This window comes from Silene latifolia, chromosome 8 (genome assembly GCF_048544455.1).
Source record: "Silene latifolia isolate original U9 population chromosome 8, ASM4854445v1, whole genome shotgun sequence".
Classification (NCBI taxonomy): Eukaryota; Viridiplantae; Streptophyta; class Magnoliopsida; order Caryophyllales; family Caryophyllaceae; genus Silene; species Silene latifolia.
The window spans coordinates 37,264,148-37,281,674 of NC_133533.1; the positions used below are offsets into that span (position 1 = coordinate 37,264,148).

At 39.3% G+C, this 17,527-nt stretch overlaps 3 protein-coding genes across 3 annotated transcripts; all 3 read right to left on the bottom strand.

Moving 5' to 3' along the window:
* Nucleotides 1-444: 444 nt before the first annotated feature.
* On the bottom strand, nucleotides 445-780 carry LOC141595045 (indole-3-acetic acid-amido synthetase GH3.2-like). The gene has a single exon (XM_074415018.1). It carries the CDS (start codon nucleotides 778-780, stop codon nucleotides 445-447), a length of 336 nt encoding a protein of 111 aa, XP_074271119.1.
* A 12,324-nt stretch (nucleotides 781-13,104) lies between these two features.
* On the bottom strand, nucleotides 13,105-13,815 carry LOC141595047 (uncharacterized). The gene has a single exon (XM_074415019.1). The coding sequence runs from the start codon at nucleotides 13,813-13,815 to the stop codon at nucleotides 13,105-13,107; it is 711 nt and encodes a 236-aa protein (XP_074271120.1).
* Nucleotides 13,816-15,595: 1,780 nt separating this feature from the next.
* On the bottom strand, nucleotides 15,596-16,711 carry LOC141595048 (uncharacterized). Its single transcript, XM_074415021.1, has one exon. It carries the CDS (start codon nucleotides 16,709-16,711, stop codon nucleotides 15,596-15,598), a length of 1,116 nt encoding a protein of 371 aa, XP_074271122.1.
* Between the last annotated feature and the right edge of the window lie 816 nt (nucleotides 16,712-17,527).

Below are 17,527 nucleotides of genomic sequence, written 5' to 3' on the forward strand. Positions count from 1 at the left end.
CGTCCCTCCTGATTCCCCATGACACAAAACGGATGTAGCCGTCTGCTCTTTTGGTGTGCATTGGTTGGATTGTCTGAGATCATTTAGAGGCCCTTTTGAGTGTATTACTAACCATTTAAGTTGACCTTATGTCCCGTGCAATCGCGCGGGTTGTTAAAACTTGGAATATTTATGAAAAGATAGTGTAAATTTGAAATTGTTTAATAAGTGCACAAATATTAAAAAATAATTTTCTAATTCTAATAGGAAAATTATAAATGATTAATTTTTCTTAATTCTAATAGAAAAATTGTAAGTAATTAATTTTAAAATTAAAATTTAATTAAGTATCTTAAAAAAGTTGGAGACTATCACGTCAAAAAAAAGCCTCAAATATATATTTATATATATTATATTTGATTGATTGTTTCATTTTAGTGTGCATGCATGTACGTAAAAGTAGGTTTACCTCATCCAAAGTTCCGTAATAGGTTTAGCACAAAGGATTGGAGACGGGTCTTCATTACATAAGCGTAGGATATCCGGCTTGATGTCCTCATACGCGATAATTGGCATATTCGTCTTAAAAGTCAGTCGATCAACGTTCCCATGCGACATTCCTTGTCGTTTTAAGTACTCAGTCTCTGCGTTTTGAGTAAGGATCTCGGCCAACACCTTTTCTTGGACCTCATCACAGTTGCTCGTTATTTCTTCTAGGAATTTCACGGACGCTTCATAACCATGATCAGCGTCTTCCGACACCGAACCACCTTCCACATACGGTTCTTTCTTACTTGCCATATGGATCGTAATTGTTAACTTTGGATGTTTTATGTGGTATAGTAAACATTTCAATCTTTTATAGCTACCTCGTTGTGTTAATTAGGAAACATTAGTAATATATAAAGTTAATACCAAATATTTCAAGTGTGGATATATTGTGATAATATCGACATATCGAAATTAGATAAATATAGAGGATACGTGATATATCTAGTTTCCTAATAAGTTACGAAGGTCTTCGTTTCACTATAATGACCATTGATACACAACTACAATCGACAAATATTTACATTTATGAAATATTATTCCCTTCTACCATTTATCATGATATATACTATGCCTTGTGAATGCCATATATTTTGGATTACTGCTTTATATAATCTTATTAAAAAATTATTATCGTACAAAACAACTATATATGGAGAAATTCTTAGGTCTGGACTTGTCTGAAAGCCACGGAATAATCAGAGGGTAAATTTTAATTGGGTGATAATTATTGGGGAAGTTAATTACTTGGGTAATGAGTTCTTTGAAGATAGATTTGTCATATAGGATTAATGATTACTGAGTACATGTTTTACTCCCTTAATCATTACCCAGGGGAAGGGTGGGTAATGTATTACCTAGAGGTGGCAATCATTGACACGATCCGAAAACACGACACGAATCCGACACGATATTAGTGGGTTATGGTTGACGTTCTGACCCATTTAAGTAAATGGGTTGACACGGACACGATACAATACTTAAACGGGTCGGGTTAGGGTTGAGCTCTTTTGACATGAACCCAACACGAAAACCCATTTATTTAACGGAGTTACTTTTTCACATACGGAGGACGAGTTGCCGGAAGTGAAGTAAGGGGATAAAAAAAATCAATTGAATGAGGAAGAAGAAAAAATGACAAGGGTAATATCGTAAAAGGCGTATGTGAAACAGTAAAATCTGTATGTGAAAAAGTACAACCCTTTTTTAAAAGTGTCCTAATATATTGGGGTTGATTCAATAATCCAACCAAACAACTTAAAAATAAGCATTTTTATTCATCATTTCTGGGGTAATTAATATGACTATAAAGCTTCGTTTATTTTATTAGTTTGTTGGGTTAAACGGGCTAAATGGGGTAAAAATGACCTGCTAAAAGAAAAAATGTGTTAAAGAGGTCGGGTTGTGTTATAGAAAATTTAAATGGGTTGGGTTATGGTTGAGACAAATGACCCGTTTATGTAATCTGGTCGGGTTGGGGTTGGGGTAGTGGTGACACGTTTGTAGTTGACACGAACACGAACATGACACGACCCGATCTGTTTTCCAGGTCTAATATTATTCCTTAATGAGGGTACGTAATAGATTCGGGAGTTGAATAATTACTCTAATACAAAACATTGAATACGCAACCCCCCCCCACACACACACAAAGTCCAAGCAAGCTCTAAGTTGTATGTTATGCTATCATACACCTTTAATCCCCCTTCCCCTTACTAATAAGAGACTAAAAATTCTCAATAATTTTTCTTTCAAAAGGAATCATATACCTTTAATCCCCCTCCTCCTTACTAGTAAAAGAATATCCCTCCAAAAGAAATCAACTAAATAAGGAAACAAGACCGTGTTTATAAGAAAATTGAATATGTCAATCTCCATTTTATTCCTCGATCAACTACTTATTGGTCTCTTTATAAGGTAAACATTTTATTATTTGTTATTATAGTTTTACTTAGGGCATATATACGTTAATAAACTAATTAAAGACAGACTGGTGAAAATTATTATCATTATCATTATATATATTAATCTTCTAAGATCTACTGCCACATGACATGCTAATATTTCAGCGATGCTTACATGGCATTTTGGAATTTTGAGTTATTTTGAGTAATTTGAACATTGCACATATCACGGAAAAATAAAGGAAAGTTTAACATAACACTTAGATCAATTATAGAAACAATATAAAGCATATCATTATATACCAAAATTAAATTATGATTATCAATCAATCCCTAAATTCACGAATATTTCAAGTTCAGATAATCAATTGAAAAAATAGATTATAAACTACTTTACTATACGTCTATAGGTATATGATATTCTTTCAAGCAAAATTACGGAATATATGATTCTAAAATTAATTTATAACCGAAATTACGGAATATATTTTAAATTCCTATATTGATGGTACTCTTCCCAAACACAAACATACTCTTTTTTTTTTTGAAAGAAAAGGATCAATTCATTAATAAATAGTTATACGACATCTATAACATGTGTCTAATTTGACCAGATACAACTCGACTAAAACCAAATAAAATAAAATCTCGTTCAAGGAAAGATCTATAAACTTGAACTGCTCCAAAGCACGTCCTCTATCATATCGTCGCAAACAGCTTTTCACAAAAGGATCATAGAATCTTAAGCCGTGATGAGAGGCGATTTCATCTGACCAAATTGAGTGCTACCAACAAATCGACATACAACATATGTAATACCATATAACGATCCATTACGAAACTGATCTTCTGCATCTTCACCATATGAGGAACGACCAAGGCGCTCTTATCTATATTTCCAATAGAGCTAAAACCTAGAAATACAAATACTGAAAAAAATTCCGAAAATAAAGGCGGACAAACGGATTTCACCAAAATGGAGACTTTTATTAATTAGTTCATAAAGTTTCATACTAAGAATTGATAAATAAAGCTATTTTGGGGGCTTACTATCGGTCAATAGTCGATAGAAGCCCCATATTTATGGAGGCTAAGTTTTTTTTAGAGAGAAGAGATGAAGAAAGAGAGCTTGGTAGATGGTGTATTGATGATGCCCAATTACACAAATCCAAAAAAAAAAAGTACTCTAAACCATGTTAAATAAAAAACTACAGTAATGGTAAAAAAAATACCTCATCAGCTATTGTGGTTGTCAGTAAATATTAAGTTAAGACGGTCTTATACTGTAAGACGACTCTATAATGTGGAAAGACAACTTATTTGTTAGCATTAAATGAATAGTCTTTTTTTTTTTAATTAAAAATGGACCTTCTCATGGTGTGAGACCCTCTTATTTTATACTCCCCCCCAATTTCATTTATTGTTCCCCTTTCTTTTTGGCATAAAAAATAAGGGAATCAATTTAGACCACACAATACACATGACCCCACATCAAATTGATTTTGGACCACACAAAGTTATCCAAAAAAGGAAAGAGGGAACAATAAGAAAAATGGATGGAAAGGGAAAGAGGAACAATAAATGAAATTGGAGGGAGTATTTTTTAACTCATTAAATAAAAAGATAATTTTTTTATTATTTAATAATAAAACTGAACGTTTTTTATTAACAAAAATGGACAGTTTCATAGTTAAGGTTGTCTTAATCGATCTATAATTTATGAATACATATTATTATTATTATTATTATTTTTAATTATTATTATTATTATTGTTGTTGTTGTTGTTGTTGTTGTTGTTGTTGTTGTTATTGTTATTACTACTACTACGACTACTACGACTACTACTACTACGACGACTACTACTACTACTACTATTATTATTATTATTATTATTTTCCGATGATTTTCCCGATAATTTTTTTTTTTCTATCTTCGGGTTTTCAAGGTTCAAAATTCTCGCTCAGAGACTTGGGCACTTTTTCCTATTTTTTAGGCATGGAAGTTAGACCAATTTGTCTGGTTTGTTACTTATCCAGTCAAAATACATTTACGACTGTCCGGTTTGTTACTTACCCGGTCAAAATACATTTACGACATTCTTGACAAATTCAAAATGCTTGATGCCAAGCTTATCCCAGTCCCATGGTTCTGTCCCCCTTTTTGACTCGTAATGGCGGCTCTACGAGCTATTACATGTAGCGTTCAGTACTTGTGATTTACTCGACCCGACATCATTTTCAGCGTCAATAAATTATCACAGTTTATGCAAGATCTCACGGATCTTCATTGGGCCGCCCTCAAATGTTTATTGTGGTACCTTAATGGTACATGTAATGTTGGTTTACAACTGTTTCAGTCCTCTCCTCATCAACTTAATATCGATTAGGCGGGAAACAAGGACTAATTTGTCTCTACATCTGGATATATAACCTATCTTGGTTGGAATCCTTTTTCATAGGCGTCCAAGAAACAACGAGGTTGGCTCGTTATTCATCGACGGCGGTCGAATTTCGTGCCATTGTCGGCACCACATCGGAACTTACGTAACTATAATTTCTTCCGATCGAGGCCCCTCTCCTTCCATTGGATCCTCCTGTCATCCCCCCTATAGTAAAAGAATAATAAAAATAAAAATATTCCGCCCGAAATACTTTTAGCTAAAAATTGGCCCTAACTTTATCTAGATACTAGTTTTAATCCCATGCAAAAAATGCACGGGTTTGCGTAATATTACTCTCAGGTAATATAATTTAATATATAAGGATAAAATTATGTTGCAGATTATACTAATGATAAAATTATGTTACAGATTATACTAATATACTAAGAAATGAGTTAATATTTTTTTCGGAAAATTTATGTGATACCCTTGAACTTTGTCATTTTGCACGTGGTATCCAACTTTTTAAGTTTGTGCACATTATATCCTTGAGATTTGGTTTTCAAGCACAACGTGCCCTTTTTATCGTTCTTAAAATTTTCAATTGAGCATAAATCATAAACCAGAAATCGGAATTGACTAATTTTTTTTCCAAACTGATTACCTCTTCGGGATCTATAAATTGATAAAACGAAAATGGTAATTCGGAAATTTAAGATCGAAGATATGGTTAGTTTGAAATTTTCGTTAAAAAAAACCCTTTAAAATGTCAGTCGACAATTTTTTTCTTCTCAATTTGTAGATTATGACGAGATATTCATTTTAGGAAATTTTTTTTGCTGATTCTGAATTCCGGTCTATAAGTTATGCGCAATTGAGTTTTTTTTATAACGACAAAAAGGCCTGTTGTGCATGAAAATCAAATATGGAGGGTATCATGTACACAAACTTAAAAAGTTGGGTACCACATGCAAAATGGAAAAGTTCGAGGGTACCACGTGAATTTTCCGATATTTTTTTATTCTTAAAACTTTCATATTTTTTGATTCTTAAAAATTCGACATACATATAATGTACTCTCTCCAATTCATTTGTTTTTAAAAATTTTAATTCTCACATATTATGAACAACTTTTACAAAATAAAATTTAAGGTGGTCATTGGTATATTAAGTGTCTTTTATCCGTATTTTACGAACTTGCTAATTTTTGTGTGACTCTTCGTCTCATTATTTGTAGGGATGTTTGATTAAAATATCCTTTATAAATAATACTCCCTTCTATTCAGAATAACTGTCCCATTTGCCATTTCCGTCTATTCACATAACTGTCCCATTTGCCATATTTGGACATGTTTTTTGACTTTCCTACCCTTGGCTCTTTTCTTTATTTACCACCCAACCACCCCTAAACCATCATATTCAATACTTTTCATTATTTAACTCCTATATTTTTACTCCTATACAATACTTTTCATTATTTTAACTTCATTCCTTAATTTTCGTGCCATTGTCCAAATGGGACAGTTATTCCGAATAGGAGAGAGTATAAAATATAAAAAATAACTATATTGAGTCATAAAATATAACTTAAATATTTTACTTTATACAATAGTTTACAATTATAAAAATGGCAAAGGAAGAGGATATAATTTTCATGTTAATGTTATATCAATGTCATTTCTCTTTTAAAATTCGTAGTTAATAATATTCTTCATAATCGTTGTTTAAAGATGATAGTAAAGAATATTAATAAGGCAAAAAAAAATTGAAGATAAAAAATGATGTCAGATTAAGATTAAGAGTGTTAGCCATGCAAAAGTATGTTATTCAAAGGAGTCTTGTAATTATGGTTAGATTGAAATAGTAGAAGTGACGGGGTATCATCCTAGTTGATGTACAGAGTATTATAAATGATAGTGTATTATGTACCAAAAAAATGATAGTGTATTATTTGTAAATTTTTAACGTTTAATGAATGAATTGTGTAATTGTAGAAATATGAAGTTAGAAATAGAAATGTTACAATTAAAGATCCTGAAATTAAGGAGCACCACTTTTAGAGATAGAAAAGTCTTCCTTTTTCCCTAAAATGAAGGGACCAATGAACAGGCTTAAAAAAACCTAGCTTTTATACTAGGTAGATGTATTGGACCTGATATTCGTCCTTTATGTGTCACAATATCTTATCAAACACCGCAACTTTTATAATTGGGCTAAAAATGTATTATATTCATTATTATCTCATTAGTCCAATATATATTTCTTAAATGTCGTAAATATTATATTTAAAAAATGTGCAGATTTTACTCATTTTATTAAAATCAGTGTTTTCTTTTCACTTTATTATTCCTTAAATTTGTTACTCCGTTTTAATTTTCACTCCGTATATCGTAATAAAAATTACAAAAATAATAATATGTTTCATCTGAAGCTTTAAATGCATAAAAGTAGGCATACTTTTTTGAAATTAAACTAACAATCTTTTTTTTTATCATAAATTTATCTAATAAAAAATGGTTTCAGTTACATGGTCAATTTTATCAAGAGTCAATAAAATTAGCACTATTCCAATTTTTAGTATTATACATTAACAATTGTAGATAATTAAAAATAAAATTCAAATTTCACTATATACTATTATTAACTCTAATTGTTGAGTTCTCTATACATGACAATCTAAAATATTGTGCATTCGCTCGAGATCAACACTAATGTAATGTAACAACTTGAGTGCGGGTGTGCGATACATTACGTGTTTCCTTATTTCCACTATTTCCATCTTTTGTATATAGTTTATTCTATGTGGCATGTATCTTTATAATTACCTTATTCTTATAATTTTCTAATTTCTTAATATTATGTCTAGGTTAGCTTTAACTCTATTACTTCTTGCATAAATACCAAGTTATTGTATCGATTTTATATATGAATGAAAATCCTCAATATTCAATCACTTACGAAAAAAATTTTACGATTTTGTTGTTGAAACAAACTTAACATTTAACGTACTCCTAATCTCCTATGAGTCCTATCTACTAAAAGAATAGGCATTCTGAAAAAATTTTCCGTCAAAGTGCACCGACACAAATATGGAAATAAATGTTTCTTATATTAAACAAGTCCTCTCCTTAAAATAATAGTCTTTTTTATTAAATTATATTAGTTTCAATAAATTTTAAATTATACTCCTTCTATTAAATTAAAATAAAATAAGTATCGAATTATAAACTACAAATGGCTAAATCTTTCATTTCTCTATCAACAGAAAATGATTTGAGGCATACTGTTGTAAACGGTTATTACTAACTTTGCGACAAAAAAAGAATTCATTGTAATAATTTGATAAAATCTATAAAATGAAATCATTGACTTTGAGGTATAAAAAATATTTTTATTTAAATACATTGAGGTGAAATATGAAAATTAATGAACTGTCAATTTAAATTTTAAAAGTAACATATTAAAATTTAAAACTTCTATATGTACCGCGCTTTATTGCGTGGGATCTAGACTAGTGATAAGTAATTAAACTTGATTTAAAATTATTAAATTGGTGAATGTATAAGCAGTAAGTTTAGTTTGTAGATGTGGTAATAGTATAAACAAGCTCGTGAGTAATAAGTTACACAGAGACTTGTGTTTTGGTAAATTTCTACCAATTTAGGGTTAAAGTGGTCTTAGCGTTAGGTCCGTATTATGATTTGATTATTTGTTGTATGTTAACCTGTAAGTGCGATGTAAATAAAGAACACACGCAATTTTGGTGACGCGGAAAACCCAATTTGGGAAACAACCGCGGGGGGAGACGGAATCCCACCAAGATTTTCACTATAATTCGGGAGAAAATACAGTTCGCGCGTTTGCTATGAATGCTAGGGTATATTTCTTGTATTTTCTGATGATCTTTCTGTCTTGCCTTAAAGCCCCTTATATAGTAGAGCTCATTCATCTAGGGTTTCTTACTTCTTTCCCAAGTATTCCTAATTTGGCGCGGAGTAGGACTTTGCTTCCCTGGATATGGCAAGTGATGGAGTCCTCATATACTTCTTCTACGCGGATTAAAGCCCACGTTCCATGCTGCCATGCTGACGCTGTCACCCTGGCTCCCTGATACCCTGCGTCCCACAATGTTTCCAGACCTGCTGCCCCAGATTAGCCCATATCCAGATTTTGGGCTTAACAGTTTGCCCCCAATTTTCCGCGAAAGCACAACCCTAAATATTTGAGCTGGAAATTGTAGTGTATCGTTGAGTGACTTCTCGCATACTTCATTTCAGTTCACATTTTCCAAAACCCCAACTACCCTCTCCTATTTAATCTCACCCGCCCCCTTATTTCTCTTTCATCATCATTTCATTTTCTCAAAATCTTCAAATTTCCGTCTCCCCAAATCCTCCTTTTTCAACGTCCTTTCACTGTCAGCGCCGCCTCCTCCCGTCTCTTCAGGTACTCTTGCTTCTCTCTCCTTACTTATCATGGCCAAAACACGTCTCACGTCATCTTCATCTGCCACCATCGACCTTATAGAGGACGAGGACTTCCCTTCGCAGGGAGTCCTCAAAAGACCACATTCCGGTGATTCTCACCTAACCCAAGAGGACATCTCTAGGATCAGAGCTTTGCTTGGCCTAGGTGACGATGTAGTGATCTTCATACCCAAACCCGGTCAGAAAGCAGACGCCTTTCGTTCGGGGTGGATCTGCTTGTACACCTACCCTTTCGTCCTCGGTCTTAAATTTCCCTTTCCCCTGATGATCCAAGAGTTCATCCGCCTGAACTCTCTCCCTATGGTCCAAATTGCCCATTATGCGTGGAGGATCCTCTTGTCTACTGTTGCTTTGATCAACAGTCTGGGCGCCGAGATTTGATTGTCAGATCTTGCCCATAGGTTTGAGTGTCGGTCATTAGGGCACGACCAATACACCTTCAGGTCAGTGGAGAAGACTGAGAACTTCCTTCACTTGGCGGCTAAAGGGAAGGACGATGGGTGGTACGAGGATTTCTTCTATGTCAAGCTTGAATCTCTTCCCATCCACGCTGATTACTTGTTCGAGCACTGGGTTTTTGCCAAGAGTAAGTGTATTTGCATGTCTATTCTTGATTGCCCCTGTCGCTCACTGTTCTTACTCTTTGATTTGACGCAGAACTCAAGAACCCTGAGAAATCTGAAGACGAAACTATTTCTGTTTCCAAGCTTTTCTCTATCCCTGAAGACCGTAGACTGTTTCCCCTTCTGCTTTCTGGTTTAGATGATTCTGCTACTGAAGAAACCATGTCCTCTGGTAAGCATCCTCTCTTAATCTTCAAAAGCTTCCTTACCCACTGGCTCTCCATTCTGATTTCTTGCGTCCTGGTGCCACTGCAGGAAGTGCTAAACTGTCTACCTCTGAGATCCTGATGCGCCATGCCAGGAAAAGAACTGCTGATTCCTTTAAATCCCCTGCCTCCTCAAGAAGGAGATCCACCTCAAGGCTTGCTCCAGAACCTATCGAAGTGACCCCAATATCGCGCGCGCCTGGGTCCTCTGTCCATGCCGATGAGCTGCTGCTGCGCCTCCCTGCTAACTTTGGGGATGCTGATCATGCCAACTACTGGCCTGCACTGGAGAGGCTCCTGACTCCAGCTTGCTCTAGGGCGTTTGACTCGACTGCCCCCAGGAGATGGCTGACCTGGCTGCTGAACACTGCTTCCTTGTGAGTCTTATTTCACTGTCTCCTTTCTTTCTTTGCCCCTGTGCTTCCCTGACTAACGGTTTTCTTTATTGCAGGCTCTTTAATCATCCCTCTATCTTCGCAAGATGCTGCAGAGGGCCAAGGTTGAGTGTCTGGCTTCCGTGGGGAAGAACAAGGAGCTCACAACTACCTGTGCTAAGTTGAGGGAGCAGCTCCACGTGGCCTTAAAGGAGAAGGAAGCAGCTAAAGACCAACTGGCGAGGACCCAGGAGGCTAATTGCGTTCTGACTTCTGGGCTGACAAAGGCAGAGGCCCGTGCTGAAGAGATGGCTGAGCTAGCCAAAAACGTGGGAGCCTACAATGCTTTTGAGGGGCGGATTGATTTCATCCGTGTTTATACCGAGGCGAGGCACACATCCTGGAACCTGGAGGAGGAGCTGGCCGAGTTTGCCCGTGCATTTCCCAATGGTATGGATCTTAGCGCCCTGTTCCCTCCTGAAGCTGAGGCTGCTAACCCGGAGCCTGATTTTACCGCCATGGATATCTCTGGGGCCATCTCTGGGACTGTAGAGGATATTCTGGCGGAGCAGACCGGTGAGGGTGCTGCTGCAACTCTTGAGGTTGTTCTGGAACCTGCAATAGAGAAACAGATGGAGCACGGGGAGCAGAGCACTGGTCAGGATGCAGTTGTTGAGAGGATTTACCTCTCTTAAATTTTAAGTTGTCTGGGGACTTGGCCCTGTGTGGCGCAAGTTTGTAAAAAACTCTTTTTCGTTTTTTCTTGTTTTGGCTAGTTTTGAGCCTGCTGGTATGCAGGCTTTAAACTCTGATGGCGCCTGCTAAAGGTAGCAGGTGCCTTAACTTAAAGTAGCTCTGGGCCCAGGTTTTTAGGCCCTCCTTTTATTATACTTGCGTTTTTTGCCATTGATTTCTGGAGCTTTAATTCCACATAGGTGTACCCAGGTGGCTGACATGGTTCCAGGTGCACAGCCCATGTTCCTGGCGACCGGTTTATTGATAACATATTTTACCCATGACGTAAAATATCTTATCACTAGGGTTATCTGACTGGAGCGTACCTTCATTGAATGTTTCTGACTAACAAGGAATGTTGCGTTCCTTGTGGTTCCATACGTTTGAAATCCGTGCGTGCACCTTTTGATCTACGACATAGCTATGGAATTACTGAGTTAACGTTAAGGTATGGGTGGTCTTAGTATGCCGTACCCTGCGCGCTACCTTGGCGTATGCTCTCCATGTGGCTTGACTTAAGATAAACGTCTTCGCAGCCTCACATGGCAGGGGCTGGACCCTAAAAGTGTTCCTTATCTGACAAGTAACCAGCATTAGTACCAAAGCCTTTCTTCGTAGAAGCATTATAAAGTCCAAAGTAGTGCAAATTACCTGGTGCTATCTCATGGTGTTCCAGGGCAACACCTGGATCCAGGAAGCCACAGCCTGGACTACTTGGTTTAAAAACGACTCTATTTGATTTCAAAAAAGAAAAACTAAAAGAAAAAAGTTTTCTGAAACACACCAACACCTAAAGCATATACTAACCCCCACCCTTTTTTTTTTTTTTTTTGCTTCACGGACTTTTCAAAGGTCCTTTGTACACTAAAGTTTTGGCACTTTGTCAGACAAAGTACCGTTTCAAGTGACGAATGTTCCAGGGTTTATCCAGGATTTGACCGTGCATGGTCATCAACCTGTATGCCCCATTCTTGATAATGCTTTCGACCTGATATGCCCTTCCCATTTGTAGGCAAATTTGCCTGCTTTGTGGTTCTTGGTATTTTCGAATACCCTTCTGAGTACGAGGTCCCCTACTTCAAGGGTCCTGATCTTGACATTCTTGTTATATGTCCTTGCTACGGATTGTGTATACGATGCCATACGTATGTAAGCGCTTTCTCGCAACTCATCAACCGTATCCAGGCTCCTAGCCATTACGACCTTGTTTTGCTCTACCGTCTGACAGCCGTATCTGTGCGTGGGTACCAGAACTTCTGAGGGTATCACTGCCTCTGCTCCGTATACAAGGCTAAACGGAGTTTGGCCTGTTGCCATTTTCGGTGTTGTTCTGTCTGACTAGAGTACCAATGGTAGTTCATCTGCCCATTTTCCCCCCAACTCTTCCAGCCGTTTTCTGAGGTTCTCCACAATGATTTTGTTGCTAGACTCGGCTTGGCCGTTGGTTTGTGGATATCTGGGGGCTGATTTTCTTAGTGTTATGTTCCAGCGTGAACAGAAGCCCTCGGTGTTATCTGATATGAACTGGGATCCATTGTCGCATATGATTTCGGATGGTATCCCAAATCTGCTTATGATGTTGCGCTTGATGAAAGAGATCACGTGCCGTTCTTTTACCTCTGTCATTGCTTCTGCCTCAATCCACTTTGAGAAGTAATCAGTCATAACTAGCATATACACTCTGTTTCCTGGAGCCCTGGGCAGCTTGCCCACTATGTCCATGCCCCACATCATGAATGGCCATGGAGAGATAATCGGATGCATTGGTTCTACTGGCTGGTGGATTGCTGGAGCCGCCTTTTGACATGGCTCACAGCGTTTGGCGTGATTTATGGCATCTGCGCGCATGGTGGGCCAGAAATACCCCTATCTCAAGATTTTGTTTGACAGACTTAGTCCTCCAGCATGGTTCCCGCATTCTCCGCCGTGTACAACCCGCAGTACTGTTTCTGCCTCCTCTTTGCTCAAGCACCTGAGGCATGGTCCTGCCAGTGACTTTCTGAAGAGGATGTTATCAATCATTATATACGTGGAAGCTTTTATTATGAAATTTTGTGCTTCCTTTCTGTCTTCAGGGAGTGTCCCATCCCTTAGCCAATTTAGGTATGGAACCCTCCAATCTGCATCCTGCTGTCCTAATGTGGAAACCAGCGTCCTGGCTTCCTGCGCACACTGCATGTGTACATCCTCTTTCACCTGATTCTGATCTGGCTCCTTCTGGATAGCTGGAGTCAACACGTGGGTGATAGGTATGTTTGATAGTTCTGTAGGCTGGAAGGTGGCCCCCAATGTTGCCAGGGCGTTTGCTTCCACGTTCTGATCTCGCGGCACCTGAGTTATCTTGAACGTTCTAAACTTTGACTTTTGCTCTGTGGCTATCTTCAAATAGGCTATCATCTTTGAATCACGTGCCACGTATTCGTTGTTTACATGATTTACCACAAGTAAGGAGTCACTGTATACCCTCAGGTTCCTTACCTTAAGCCCTGACGCCATTTGCATCCCAAGTATAAGCGCTTCATACTCGGCCTCGTTGTTGGTTGCCTTGAACTCACACCTAATAGCTTGTACTATCATATCTCCTTTAGGTGACCGAAGGACCAACCCCACACCACCCCCCTGGCGTTTGAGGCTCCGTCAATGTATAGGGTCCACATCTCACCATCCTGACTCCCTGTTATCGCCAGCATTCCTTCTTCTGCCTCCCCACGGGTAGCAGGGCAGAAGTCAGAGACGAAATCTGCTAGGACCTGGGATTTTATCGCTGTTCTGGGTTCGAATTGTAAGTCATACCCACTAAGATGTACTGACCATTTAGTCATTCTACCCGAAAGTTCAGGCTTCCTCATAATAGTCTTTAGCGGGTAGTTGGTTATTACATGGATGGTGTGAGATTCAAAGTACGGCCGCAGTTTATAGGAAGCAGTAACCAAAGCCAACGCTAGTTTTTCAAAAGAAGTGTACCTGGTCTCTGCAGGAAGCAGAGAATTGCTAATGTAATACACGGGATGCTGCACTCCTTCTTGTTCTTTGACTAAGACCGCACTTACAACCGCTTCCGTGACTGACAGGTACAGGAATAGTGGCTCCCCTTGCTCCGGCTTTGCGAGTAACGGTGGCGTGCTTATATAGCTTTTGAGTTCTGCAAATGCCTTTTCATGTTCCTCAGTCCATTCGAATTTCTGACTCTTCCTCAATATATCATAGAACAACTTGCACCTATCTGAAGCCCTTGATATGAACCTGTTTAGGGACGCCACCTTCCCTGCCAGCCTTTGCACATCCTTTGGCTTCTGGGGTGATTCCAGCTGGAGTATTGCTTTTATCTGTTCCTTGCTTGCTTCAATTCCTCTCTGGTTCACCATATACCCTAAGAATTTTCCCGAGGATACCCCAAATGAACACTTGGACGGATTAAGTTTCATTTTAAACTCCCTTAACGTCTGGAAGGTGTCTGCCAAGTGCTCCATGTGCACTTATGCTTTTCTGGACTTCACTACCATGTCGTCTATGTATACTTCCATGGTCTTTCCTATTTGCTGTTTGAACATTTTATTTACCAACCGTTGGTAAGTGGATCCGGCGTTCTTTAGGCCAAAGGGCATGACCTTGTAACAATATATGCCTCTTTCCGACATGAATGCCGTTTTCTCTTGATCTTGCAGATGCATCTTGATCTGATTGTAACCGCTCCAGGCGTCGAGGAAAGTGAGTACCTCGTGTCCCGCAGTAGCGTCCACCATTGCATCGATATGTGGCAGTGGAAAGGGGTCCTTGGGACAAGCTTTGTTTAAATCTGTGAAGTCTACGCACACCCTCCATTTGTCGTTTTTCTTGGGCACAACTACCACATTAGAAAGCCACTCAGGGTAGCTAACTTCTCTAATTTTACCCGTTTGCCAAGAGATCTGTCTACTTCTTTGTTAATGACTTCATTTCGTTCTGCCGCAAATTTTCTTCTCTTCTCATTGCATCGGTGCAGCTTGGGTTCACGCTTAACTTATGCGAAATAACGGATGGGTCTATACCTACCATATCATTGTGGGACCAAGCGAAGCAGTCCATGTTGGTTTTCAGAAATTGAATCACCGATCGCGCTCTTTCACCGCAAGTTGCCCCAATCAATCTTTGTCTATCCGGTGTTCCTCGTCCGTGTATCGGTCCCGTTCCTCCGAGGAGGTTCCTTGTATTCAATGCGAGGTGCCTCGGTCCTGTAATTACTATGAGGGGAGCTTGGTTGCAGCCTTGAGGGCTTGAGCGTAGCAGTTTCTGGATTCCTCTCGATCTCCTTTTACTGTGACCGTACACCATGGTGTTGGGAACTTGAGACACTGATGATATGTTGAGGGCACCGCCTTCATCCGATGCGCCATGGTCTTCCCAGTATCACGTTGTAGGTGGTTGGACCCTCAATGACTAGGTATCTTACTAGTTTATTCACTCCTTCAATATATGTTGGGATGGTTATCTCACCTACTGAATGCGCAGTCTCGCCACTGAATCCCACCAGGGGCACATATTTCTTTATCAGGTTCTCTTTATCAAAACCCATGGTTTTGAGGGTTTCGAGCATGATGAGATTCACAGAACTCCTTGTATCCACTAATGCTTTTCGTACGGTGCAATTGCCAATGGATAACGTTATAGTTAGGGCATCGTCGTGTTGCTCTGCACCGCTTTCTATGTCAGTCTCGTCGAAAGTTACCGGGGGTAAATTGCTCTGGCTTACTCTGTATGAAGTTTCTGGATGATCCCCTTTACTTCCGGTGGCTTTCCTCTTAGCGGCGGAATATGTCAAACCTGATAGCTCATATCCGCCTGTTATCACGTTAATAATTTTCGTGCATATGGGTGGAGCAGAAGGGAGCACCTGATTTGCTGCTTCTCTCCTATCCTGCTTGCCCCCACGTGATAAAAGGTGGTCCAAGTTTCCCTTGCGTACCTGGAACATTACCTCCTTTCGTAATCTGTAGCAATCTTCTGTCCTGTGACCTATGTCCTGATGCCATTCGCAGCTCTTGCTGCTGTCTCTGTCGTCGTTGGGTCGATCCTGAGCAGGAGGCTTTGGCCACCTCACCTGATCACCTAGGCTTCTGAGTGCTTTCGGCAACCCCTCCATTCCCGTGTTGAATCCGTATTCAGATAGCTTAGGAGGATGCGGAGGGTCGTCAATTTGCTGAGTTTTTTCTGCTATTCTGCTAATATTGGATCTGCTGTATGGCTTAGCTCGTTCTTCTTTCTTTTCTGTTGTGAATTTCCTGCTTGGTTTGTCGAAGTTTGCTATTCCCTTTCTAGCCTGTATGTCTTCTTCCAACCTTAACGCCGCTGTAGCTCTCTGTTGGACTTCTTTGAATCTCTCACAAGGATACATTGTTAATTCTTTGTAGAGGTTTGATTCCTTATCCAAGCCCTGCCTGAAGGCGTTGATGGCAGTGGACAATATCACAGCTTCGTATTGAGACTTTTTCTGCATTTAACCTGGTGACGTAATCTTTGATTGACTCACCTATTTCTGAACGATCTGTATAGATCACTTGGTTGCTTAGGTGTTCTCCTATTTTTGGAGAACTAGCGATTGAACGCGTTGACCAAATCGGCGAATGAAGATATGGTCCCATTAGGCAAGCCGACGAACCACCGCAATCTTTGCTCCGGTTAGGGTCGAACCAAATCCTTTACACATACATGCCTCATTTGAGGCTCCGTGTGATGGTAACCATCATTTTCGCTTGAATTGACTAATGTGATCGCAGGGTCCGTGGTTCCATCGAAGAGGGTCATCGTTGGGACGCTAAATCCTTTTGGTAAGGCCACCGTAGCTATATTGTCGAAGAACGGTGAGTCGGCGTAGCTTTTTAGTGCGGCCATCTCCATAGGCGAGAGGCATTCACCGGGACCCTCCGGAGGAGGCCGTAGTTCCCGGTGCTGGCTTTTTGTTCTATGTATGTCTCTCTCCCGGTGGGTCGCGGATGCTCTGTGGTCGATGTTCGACTCTTCGTACGAAGTTTCTTTGTTAAGGCTAAGATCTGTTTGGTGCATCTCTGCGGCCTTTTGCCGCGCCGGAGCGCTTTCCCGTATACTCAACTTGATTCGTGAATCGGCGTCTGATAGTGGGACCGCAGTGCAGCCGTACTTCTCTCGCGTCCCTCTCGCATCGATGTGGGTGTAGGCTCTTGGCGCGCTGCTCCTTATCTCAAGGTCAATGCCCCCAATCTGTTGTGGGACCGAGCCTCCTTTTGGTGCGGTGTTGCGTCCATGTCCGGCTGAGTGCCACTTCGCGTGGTAATAC

What these genes read in the sequence shown, in the direction of transcription:
- LOC141595045 (XM_074415018.1), bottom strand. Translation starts at nt 780, where the DNA reads ATGGCAAGTAAGAAAGAACCGTATGTGGAAGGTGGTTCGGTGTCGGAA.
- LOC141595047 (XM_074415019.1), bottom strand. Translation starts at nt 13,815, where the DNA reads ATGATAGTACAAGCTATTAGGTGTGAGTTCAAGGCAACCAACAACGAG.
- LOC141595048 (XM_074415021.1), bottom strand. Translation starts at nt 16,711, where the DNA reads ATGCAGAAAAAGTCTCAATACGAAGCTGTGATATTGTCCACTGCCATC.